The sequence below is a fragment of the Diadema antillarum genome, unplaced genomic scaffold (assembly GCF_040938485.1).
Source record: "Diadema antillarum isolate AM-2024a unplaced genomic scaffold, OU_Dant_1.0 seq00000416_RagTag, whole genome shotgun sequence".
In the NCBI taxonomy this organism is placed as follows: Eukaryota; Metazoa; Echinodermata; class Echinoidea; order Diadematoida; family Diadematidae; genus Diadema; species Diadema antillarum.
In genome coordinates, this window is record NW_027271402.1 from 25,109 (window position 1) to 36,768 (window position 11,660).

The 11,660-nt window shown below is 39.2% G+C and overlaps 1 protein-coding gene across 1 annotated transcript; it reads left to right on the forward strand.

Moving 5' to 3' along the window:
- The first annotated feature begins 1,529 nt into the window (after window positions 1-1,529).
- Window positions 1,530-10,510, forward strand: LOC139732383 (uncharacterized). The gene is made up of 4 exons (XM_071643249.1): window positions 1,530-1,708; window positions 5,497-5,906; window positions 5,965-7,096; window positions 10,489-10,510. The coding sequence occupies exons 1-4, from the start codon at window positions 1,530-1,532 to the stop codon at window positions 10,508-10,510; spliced, it is 1,743 nt and encodes a 580-aa protein (XP_071499350.1).
- The last annotated feature ends 1,150 nt before the right edge of the window (window positions 10,511-11,660 follow it).

Sequence of the window (11,660 nt, forward strand, 5' to 3'; positions counted from 1 at the left end):
CACATTTCTTGGGGTTCAATTTCATATTGTTACTTGCTGACCAAATATCTAGTTCATGTACAGTGTTCTGAAGAGTTGACGTCTCGTTCACTTTCCTGCATTCCAGTAATGACAGATCGTCGACATATTTCCAACTGGGGTGAGCGCTATCACGACACGCGTCGTTGATCATACACAAAAATATGACCGGACCAAGCAAAGTCCCTTGAGGCGCGCCCGCGGAAACTTCCAGCCAATCAGAGTACGTGGACATGTATCTAACACACTGCTCGCGGCTGGAGAGGAAGCTACATATCCACGCGACTACTGCGGGCGGGGCATTCATCTCGAGCATCTTGGATATTGCGATGTTGTGGTTAATGCGATCAAACGCTTTGCTGAAATCCACGGCTACCAGTGTTGACACGGTTTTGGGTTTGTCAGCATTGCGAAAGATGGTGTTCAGGATGTCGATGAGATAATGCGCTGTTGCATGACCTTTCCTATTTCCTAACTGAGAAGGGTCAATAGAGGTGCTAATGCTGTTCGTGAGCCAGCGGGTTATGAACTTTTCAGCTATTTTTGAGAAGTGGTCCGTTAGCGAGACTGGTCTCAGATCTTCAATGGACGGCTTAGGTTTTTTCGGGATTGGCACAATGATCGCGCGCTTCCATTGTTTGGGCACAGTAGTTTCATTGAAAGATGCATTGATGAGGTGGGTAAGCGAGTTGCTCAGTTCATAAGCGAACTCGGTGATGATTTTGGCAGGAATGCCGTCTGGGCCAGAGGCTTTCCGCGGGTTGATAGAACGAAGCTCCCTGTGTACCTCCCATGGTTGAACGAGTGGGATAGGCTGGGCAGTCGGTAGGAACGAGGGGAGGGAAGTGAGGTCGAGTTTGTCGATGTCCTTGGCGACATTGATGAAAGACTCGTTGATCTGCCCAGCTTTTCCTGCAAAGTCACCCTGACGTAATCCCTCAATCACTGCAGGAGTCTGATTAGTCGTTGTTCCAGTCATATATTTTGTATTTCTATGCCACTGGGAGGGGTTTATCTTCTTGATTTTTTGTACACGTTCCGCATAAAATGAAGACTTTGCAGAGGCTATACATCTGGTTAACTTGTTTCTTATCTGCTTCCAGCGTACTTACTGTTTTACCAGCGGCAAATGCCCTCTGACGTTGCTTGATTAGAGATTTGATTTTAGGCGTGATCCAAGGTTTGTCATTGTCATGCGTTCTTGTGGTACGTGTGGGGAAGTATGTGTCAATCAGCGGCAGGAGGGTTGAATAAAATGTCTCACATTTAGCGTCAACATCAGTAGCATCATGTACATGAGACCAGTCACAATCCCTCAGCTTCTGACCGAATTCACGCATGGCACTGTCCGGCATAGGTCGAGTTGTTCGTATGTGAACTCGATTCGGCTTATGTGTGAATTCCCGTGGAGACCACATGACCGTGGCATGGTCGCTGGCTCCAAGTGGGGGTAGTATGGATGTTGTCACATAAAATTGGTTTATATTACTCACAATTTCGTCCAGTGTTTGATGACCCCTGGTCGGTTTGTCAACAACTTGAGCAAATCCATCACTGGCAGTCAGTGGAGTGATGTCGAGTTCATTGAAGTCCCCCAAAAGGATAAAGCCAGCATTGGGGTGCTTAGACGAAATGAGGTCCATCGATTCAAGAAGATGATCGATCAGGCTGTCGGCTGTGGGCGCATTGGGTGGGTGATATATGGCCGCTACAACAATGATGGAAACGGATCGTGGGAGTCGTTCTGGACAAACTTTCAACCATACGACTTCTAATTCATCAGGAACGATGATGTCCGGGACCGGTTGAGAGTTCAGTGATTGCTTTGCATACAAAGCTACCCCCCTCCCCGGCGGTGCGGTCTCGATTTCACAAACACATCGTAATTCTCCAACGTGATGTAATCGTCGGGTAGATCGGAACGAAACCAGGTTTCGGTGACTGCTGTGACGTCAATATCATAAGTTCTAACATAGGTGGAGAACTCATCAAATTTGTTGTTGAGCGACCGCGAGTTCACCAAAAGAAATGTAGGAAACTCGGGTAATGTTCTTACCGATTGAGCTGACACAAGCGGGACACATATCAGATTGGTTCTATTTCTTTGTGGCAGTTCGCTTCCTGTTCGCAGGGGTGACGAGTCGGTCGATGTCATCCGATGTCCGATTACCGTTGGTATCTTCCGTCGAAGTCGTCTGCCCCCTCTTTTACCTCTTTGGTTGCGTTTTTGCCTCTGAGATTGACGGTCGATTCCAAGTTGTCGAATGGTGTCCAACGTTGAGTGTGATAAAAACACAGGGGCGTGATTACGTAACCTTAACAAAGAGTCCACTGGGTATGACAGGCGGCGTCTCTGATGTGACCTGTGCGCGGGAAGTTCAAGTTTGGCATCCCTTTTATCGAGCGGGCTACCTCGCCTGGCGGTATGCACGGTGGGACGCCAGAGTAGGCTGCCAGGACTAGCGGTCTGGCTATCGTTGATGGTCCGTAATAGATATACTGAGACAACAGTGAGAGTCCAGTGAAGAATCAACATGATTGCTCTGTAATTCACAAATGTCCTACCTCACAATACTGCATCCAGATTGATCTTGGTGGTTCCCTGTAGACACCAGACAGGTTGTAAGAGCAGTCACTCCGACACAAACATGCAAATTGAAACAAATATTAAGGCAAACGAGGTGTGTAGGCGTCTATGTGATAGCGCCATCACATAATTATTGATGTTGTAAGTGGTGCAATTTGATGCATTTTTTGTGTGTGTGTTTTGTCGACTTGAAACAGTCCCACATGTTTAAGGTAGCAGTATCTTTTATGTAGATAATATGAACGATTTTGCCTATAAATTAATTTTTACACTGAAGATCATGAACGCGACCGAGCCCGAGCGAGCGGAGCGAGGGAGGGGAGGGGGTGTTGCCCCCCACGGTAAGAACTTTGATGTTGTATATACTTGGTGCAATTTGATGCATGTTTTTGCGCGAGTTGTCGACTTAAAACAGTTTCACTTGTTTAAGGTAGCAATAGGCCTATATTTTGATGTCGATGATTATCATACAATTTCGGTATAAAATGGTATCATTTCAATAAACTTCTTGCATTAATTCTAACACTGAATATCATGAACGCGACCGAGTGAGCGACGGGGAGGGTGTGTTCCACACCCCCCCCCCCCCCCCCCCACGGTGAGAACTTTTTGAATTATGATGTTGTAAATGGTGCAATTTGAGGTATGTTTTTGTTTGTTTCATCGACTTGAAACAGTCCCACTTCTTTAAGGTAGCAATATATTTCGATGTCCTAATTATTAAGCAATCTGGCTATAAAATGGTATTGTTTAAATAAACTTCTTGTATTAATTCTTACACTGAATATCACGAACGCGACCGAACCCGAGCGAGCGGGGGGGGGGGGGGTGTGTGAGAGGGGGTGTTCCCCCTCCCGCGGTCAGAACTTTTTGCATTTTGATGTTGTACATGGTGCAATTTGATGCATTTTTTTGCGCGCGTTTTGACGACTTGAAACAGTCCATCTTGTTCAAGGTAGCATTATATTATGATGTCGATTAATGTAAAACAATTTGGCTATTAAATGGTATCATTTTGAATAACTTCTTGTATTAATTCTTACACTTGATATAATGAACGGGACCAAACCCAAGCGAGCGGAGCGAGGGAGGGGATGGGTGTAGGAGGGGAATGTTCTCCCTCCCACAGTGAGAACTTTTTGCATTTTGATGTTATAAATGGTGCAATTTCATGCATGCTTTACGTGTTTTATCGACTTAAAACAGTTCCACTTGTTTAGCAGAATATTTTGATGTAGATTATCATTGAACAATTTGCCTTAAATGGTATTATTTCAATCAAATTCTTCTTTTCATTCTTTCACTGAATGTCAAGAAGTGACCGAGCCCGAGCGAGCGGAGGGGAAGGGGGAGGAGTGTGTGGGAGGGGGTGTCCCCCCTCCCACGGTGAGAATTTTTTGCATTTTGATGTTGTAAATGATGCAATTTTATGCACGTTTGGGTGTTTTATCGACTTGAAACAGTCCCACTTGTTTAAGGTAGCAGAATATTTTGATGTAGATTACAATGGACAATTCGCCTATAAAATGGTATTATTTGAATGAACTCATTGTATTGATTTTTACGATGAATAATTATCATGAACGCTGTCTATTAATCAATTCAAACAGAAAAAGCAAACACGCGAGGGTTTAGATAAGGGCCATTTCTCCTTCCACACGAAGGTGGATTTTGCATTTTCTGACCTGAAATTCAGCAATCTGGTGCAAACTTTTTGTGCAATACTTGGATTTTTTTTTGCCAGCACCCCCCCAAAAATAAAATTGAAGAAATAAATAGGGCTTTTTAAAACCATGGAATTTAGCTTCTATTCCGAGTGTGCACCATCTTTGTGTTATATGTACAAAGTCTAGTGAGGTAGAGCTTAGGTGAGGATGTGGGAGGGGAACACAAGACGGAGCTTTTTCGTTATTAGAATTGAAATAAAGCGATCTGAAGCACACTTTTTGTGGAAAATTCGGAAATTGTCATTGCCCAAAGTATACTAAGTCTATAGAGGGGACCAGGCAATGGGAGGGTGGCAAGATACGTCTCCCATATTCGAGGGAGCTTTTTTAGTTTTAGAACTGAAATTCAACAATCTGGTGCACACTTTTGTTGGAATATCTAGAAATTTGTCGATCAGAGAAGCTGGGAGGGGATAAGCCCAATTCCCTATTCCCCCTTCCTATACGAGGAAGATGCTGTATTTTCTGATTGCATTTAAACGTTTTGATGCACACACTTTGTGGCATATTTGTAAAACTGTCTATGTTCAAAGTATAGCCACAGTCTTGTATCCATAGGGGCGGGGAGGGGAAGGGGACGGGCGAGTTGGAAGAAGGCGTGGGCGAGTGCTAACACCACCCTTTAAGTTTTCTATCAAAAAACGCAAGAAAATTTTCCTCATTTCGGGAATCATTGGGATCATAATGATATGTTTGCCCCTTCCCTCTTCCCCCGTCCGCTCTCCGTCCTCCAGGATCGACGCCCCTGCATACGAGGGTGCTTTTGCATTTTGAGAATTCAGATGAATATATCTCGTAAACACATTTATGATGCAATCTGGGAAAATTTCAATCCCAGAAGTGTATACTATTCTTTTTTTTAGGGGGGTGGACCCTCCGGTAATTGAAAGTATCTAGATATACCCTCCCACCCACGGAACATTTGCATTTTTTTTTAACTGAAGTAACAGACCTGATGCACACTTTAGATGAAACATCTTAAAATCTGTCAATCTAAAGTGTATTAAGTAGAAAGGACTGAACGGGGAGGATATGGAAGGGGTTAGGCCTATCCCCCTCTTACGCGAGGTATATTTTGTATTTTCAGAATGATAATTTTGATGATGTTTTTGATGTTGTAGGTAATGACTGTAGTTATATCAATTGCCCTGATTTTCGTTACAGTGAAAAAAATAAACTGTCACTTTTGCATGTTAATTCTAGGAGCCTTTATAAAAATTTTGAAGATTTTGTTGTGTTTTTATCCAGTATAAAATATGATTTTACTGTGATTGGTATAACCGAAACTTGGTTTAAACCTTCAACAGATGTAGCTATATTTAACATTCCTGGATATTCTTTTATTCAGTCATGTCGGTTGAATAAAAAAGGTGGTGGGGTTGCATATTATATAAAGGAGGGAATTGACTTTCGGCTACGAAGTGACTTATCTGATACAAATTTGTATTATGAATCTTTGTTTATAGAAGCGAATATTACAAACACTAAATATGTTATTGGATGTGTGTACAGAGCGCCTGGTGCTGATATAAGATCATTTATTGATAGATTTGATGATACAATGGAAATTGTGAGTGCAGAAAATAAGAAAATATATATTATGGGCGACTTTAATGTAAATTTATAATGTAGATAATAAAGTTAAAGATTTTGTTGACTTTGTGACTTCATATGGTCTATTCTCCCTAATTAATAAACCAACTCGTGTTACGTCTTCAACCGCAACCTTAATTGATAATATATTTACAAACTGTGTTAAAGACCATTTTCATTCTGGTATTCTGTGCTCAGATTTTTCTGACCATATGCCCATTTTTAGCATCAATAAAGGTGATGCTGTTACAGCTGTTAACAGCAAAGGTAAAATATTTCGGCGTGTTATTAATGAAGAGAAGATTAATGTTTTTAAGCAAAAGTTATCTGACGTTAATTGGTCTTGTTTGTATGATTTGTATGATGCTAATGACTCTTATGAACAGTTTATTGATACTTTTTTAATATTATATGATTCAGTTTTTCCTTTAGTTGAGAAGAAGTCAAAGAAAAAATGTAGAAAACCATGGATTACCCCAGGCCTCCTGAAATCTATTAATCAGAAGCATAAGTTGTACTCTAGGTTTATTAAAGATCGAAGTGATGCAAACTTTAAAAAGTATGTGGTACATAAAAATTTGTTGACTTCTGCTGTCCGACAGAGCAAAAAGAGGTATTATGATAATGTTTTTCGGTCTACTCAATATGATATTAAGAAGACATGGTATCACATAAATGAATTATTAGGGAGAGGGAAGAAACCATTAATTCCGAGTGAAATGTACCATAATGGCATTACACTTCAGTCAGATTTACATAAAGCTGAATATTTTAATAAATATTTTATTGATTTGCCCTCAAAGATAACCAATGATATACCCGCTGCCAAAAGTTCATTTCTAGAATATTTATCTGTGCAAAGTCACTCCTCATCATTGTATTTTACTCCAACATCTGTTCATGAAATTATAAAATTTGCTACTGCCCTAAACCCATCAAAATCATGTGGGTCAGATGATGTATCTCCAATGGTTGTAAAGAGTTGTATACAGTATATTGCTGATCCCTTGTGTGATATTTTCAACAAGTCTCTTTCACAAGGAATTGTTCCACAAAAATTGAAATTAGCAAATGTAATCCCTGTATTTAAAAAGAATGATAGCAAATGTATAGAAAATTATAGACCAATTGCTTTGTTGCCCATTTTCTCAAAGATCCTTGAAAGAATTGTGTATAAAAGATTGGATGATTATCTTCAATCATATAGTGTTTTGATTCCACAGCAATTTGGTTTTCGGAAAAAATGTTCCACGAGCATGGGTGTCTTGAATTTAGTGAATACTGTCGTTAATGCTATTGATAGTGGCAGGTATTGTATTGGTATATTTTTAGATTTGTCGAAGGCTTTTGATACTATTGACCATTCGATACTCCTGTGTAAGCTTGAGCATTATGGTATTAGTGGGGTAGCTCTAGCTTGGTTTAAAGATTACTTGCAAAATAGACAGCAATGTGTAACGGTAAATGGAGTTAAATCACAGTCGAGGCAAGTAACATGTGATGTTCCACAGGGCTCAGTCCTAGGCCCTTTATTGTTCCTTATTTATATTAATGACATTATCAATTCATCTAGCTTGTTTACTTATTCGCTTTTTGCAGATGACACTTGCTTACTTGCCCACCACAACTATTTGTTACCCTTAATAAACTCTGTAAATGATGAAATTGGTAATATATTTGAATGGTTTTGTTGTAATAAACTATTATTGAATACTAGCAAATCTCAATATGTTGTATTTAGATTAAGAGGGAAAAGAATCCAAAATGACATTGTTCCACTGGTTATAGGCGGTAACCAGATTGATCGAAGCCAAAATGTACGATTCCTAGGCGTTATAGTTGATGAATATTTATCGTGGAAAGACCACGTCAGTTACGTCTGTACTAAAGTTTCTCGTAGTGTTGGTATCATATCCAAGTTACGTCTCTATTTACCAAAAGAAACCTTAATTACTCTGTATAATGCCATAGTTATGCCTCATTTAATGTACTGTAATGTAGCTTGGGGAAATACTTATAAGACTCATATAGATAAGTTGATTGTTCTTCAGAAAAAAGCTGTAAGGTATATTACAAATTCAAACTATAGAAGTCCAAGTTTGCCATTGTTTATTCAACTTCATATTTTGCCATTTGAAAAATTAGTTATCTTGTGTTGCTTGATTTTTATGTTTAAGACACAAGGTGATCCGAAATCTTTCATGAAGGATGCGTTTGTGTTAAATTCTACCGTTCATGCTTATAATACGCGTAAAAGTAATCTCATTCATCAACCCTTTGCAAGAACTCAAACTGCCCAAAATTCATTTGTATATGTTTGTATTAGAGAATGGAATAATTTGCCATTGAGAATTAGGTCAGCCTCAACACTATCCAACTTTAAACGTACATGTCGCATCTATCTTGAGGGAAATTTGTAAAACAAGAATTGATCAGGGAAGCTGAATTTAAAAGTATAGTAAAATAGAAAGTATCTTTCTGCAATTTCATGTGAATTATATGTATGTGCATGAGCGTTTTTGTGACACGTGTTTGTGTGATTGAATGTGTGTGTGTGCGCGCGTGTGTGTGTGTGTGCTTGTGTTGCATCTGTCCTATGTAAATATGTTACTATTATACTTCTTGTTAATATGTTTAAAACTTTAGTATGTTTTGCTTTGTTTTATATGTTTATCCGGGACCCCTTTTTTACAAGCTCTGCTTCTTTTGGGGTCCCAAACCATTCATTATTCTTAATGCTGTATCCTTTTGTAAAATGTCAAATGTTTAATGAATTGGTTAAATAAACTTGAAACTTGAAACTTGATATTCAGTCATCTTTGGGTGAAATATTTAGACAGTTTTCTATCAAAAAGTAAAAACATTCCCACATCTCGGGAGTATACGAGGAGGAGCAAAAATGATATGTTTGTCCCCAATACGGTACTTTTATGGGGGAACCACCCCCCCCCCCTCCATCGACGCCTCTGCATATGAGGGAGCTTTTGTAAGTAAAAGATCTGCTGCACACTCTTTGATAAGAATAATAAGGAAATACGTCAATTTCAAAAGTGTACTAAGTCTATCGAATTAAGGGACCCATATAGCGGAGCTTTTGCATATTTATGATTGCAGTTCAACGATCCGGTGCATAGTTCTTGTAGTAGTTGGACAATTTTCCATAAAGAAAGTTCGAGATTTGTCCTCACCTCGGGAATTGCTTGGGGGACAAATGATTTGTCTGCCCCCAAGATTTCCGTAGAGGTTGGGCAAATACCCCTTTGCCCCCCCCCCCCCCCCAATAGATTCGACCCCCTGATCATCCCTGGGTATCCCCATAGATGTATCAGAGTCATCATCGTTTTCAGGAGTGATTCAGGAAATGGAGGGGGGTTCAATTATGGCTGTATAGTTTTTGTTATTGTTTGTTTGTTGTACATAATTTGCAGATGGTCCCGAGTTGCTCGCGTCATAGCATGTTTACATGTAAGCCTATGCTATTTGACGTTGTCAACGTCTGGACCATACCTTATGTCGATATTACTTTCTTCGCGAGCGAGCGAAGCGAGCGAGCGCTTGAGAAAAGTATGTATACATTATCCTACAAGACAGAATACTGTTCAGCTCTGTTACCTATCTGATGGCGGGCGTACGAACGTCATGCAATATGTCAAAATTGATACAATCACATTTCTGCTCCCTCCATTTTTTTCTCAAATTTAGGGGGATGATTGTACAGGCCATCCCCCCATCCACCCGGGATTTGCCCATGAACACATCGCAAAACTGATGTGAAATTCTCGTATATTATGTCGCTAATATGACGTGATGAACACATGAAGAAAGTGACGTGAAATTCACATCTAATTCACGTCATAAATACATCGTAACAACACTGACGTAAAATTTACGTCATAAATACTTTGCTGACAAGGCGTGATAAATATGTCGCAAAACTGACGTGAAATTTACGTGATATATACATCGCTAATATGACGTGATGAACAATTGACAAAAGTGAAGTAAAATTTACATCATAAATACGTCGCTAACATGACGTGATGAACACATCAGAAAACTGACATAAAATTTACGTCATAAATACTTCGCTGATAAGACGTAATGAACACACAACAAAACTGACCTGAAAAAATATACACATCACTAATATGACGTGATGAACACGTAACTAAAGTGACGTGAAATTTACGTCGTAAATACATCGCAACCATGACGGGATGAACACATTGCAAAACTGACGTGAAATTCTCATCAAAAATACGTCGCAAATATGATGTGATGAACACGTAATAAAAGGGACGTAAAATTTACGTCATAAATATGTCGCTTACATATGACGTGATAAATACGTCCAAAACTGATGTGAAATATATGTTATAAATGAATAGCTTATATGACGTGAGGAACACATATCAAAACTGACGTGAATTTACATCATAAAATACGTCGCTAACATGACTTGAAGAACACATCAAAACACTGACACGAAATTAACGTCATGAATACATCGCCAATATGACCTGATGAACATGTCACAAAACTGATGTAAAATCTATATCATAGGTACGTCGCTAACAAGATGTGATAAATATGCCGCAAAACTGACGTGAAATTAACGTCATAAATACATCTGTAATATGACGTGATGAACACCTATCAAGAGTGACATGAAATTTACATCATAAATAGGTCATTAATATGACGTGATAAATACGTCGTAAAACTGACTTGAAATATACGTTACAAAGGAATCGCTTATATGACGTGATGAACGCGTAACAACACTGACGTGAATTTCACATCATAAATACGTCGCTAACATGACGTGATGAACACAAAGAACTGACGTGAAATTTACGTTATAAATACGTCGCTGACAAGACGTGATGAACACGTAACAAAACTGACGTGAAAATTACGTCGTAAATACATCGCTAATATGACGTCATGAAAACGGATTAAAAGTGACATGAAATTTATGTCATAAATATGTCGCTAACATGACGTGATGAACACGTCGCAAAATTACGTAAAATTGACGTCATGAATATATTGCTAATATGACGTGATGAACACGTCGCAAAACTAACGTAAAATTTACGTCATAAATACAAAGGCACTACGTCGTGAACAATGACGTGATAAACACGGCCAAAAAGTGACGTGAAATTTACGTCATAAATACGTCGCTGATAAGACGTGATGAACACGGAACAAAACTGACGTGAAAATTAATTCATAAACGCATCGCTAATATGACGTGATGAAAACGGAACAAAAGTGACGTGAAATTTATGTCATAAATATGTCGCTAACATGATGTGATGAACACGTCGCAAAACAGACGTGAAATTTACGTCATAAATAAATTGCTAATATGACGTGATGAACACGTCACAAAACTGACGTGAAATTTACGTCATAACTACATGGGAGCTACATTGCGAACAATGACGTGATGAACACATCACAAAACTGACGTGAAATTTACGTCATAAATATGTCGCTGATAAGACGTGATGAACACGTAATAAAACTGACTTGAAAATTACGTCGTAAATACATCGCTAATATGACGTGATGAAAACGAATTAAGACTGACGTGAAATTTGTCATAAATATGTTGCTAACATGACGTGATGAACACGTCGCAAAACTGACGTAAAATTTACATCATAAATATATTGCTAATATGACGTGATGAACACGTCGCAAAACTGACGTGAAGTTTACGT

What these genes read in the sequence shown, in the direction of transcription:
- LOC139732383 (XM_071643249.1), top strand. Translation starts at nt 1,530, where the DNA reads ATGACCCCTGGTCGGTTTGTCAACAACTTGAGCAAATCCATCACTGGC. An exon ending in GTCGGCTGTGGGCGCATTGG is followed by an intron (nt 1,709 to 5,496) that starts GTGGGTGATATA and finishes TTTTCGTTACAG; the next exon opens with TGAAAAAAATAAACTGTCAC. An exon ending in TGATACAATGGAAATTGTGA is followed by an intron (nt 5,907 to 5,964) that starts GTGCAGAAAATA and finishes TTTATAATGTAG; the next exon opens with ATAATAAAGTTAAAGATTTT.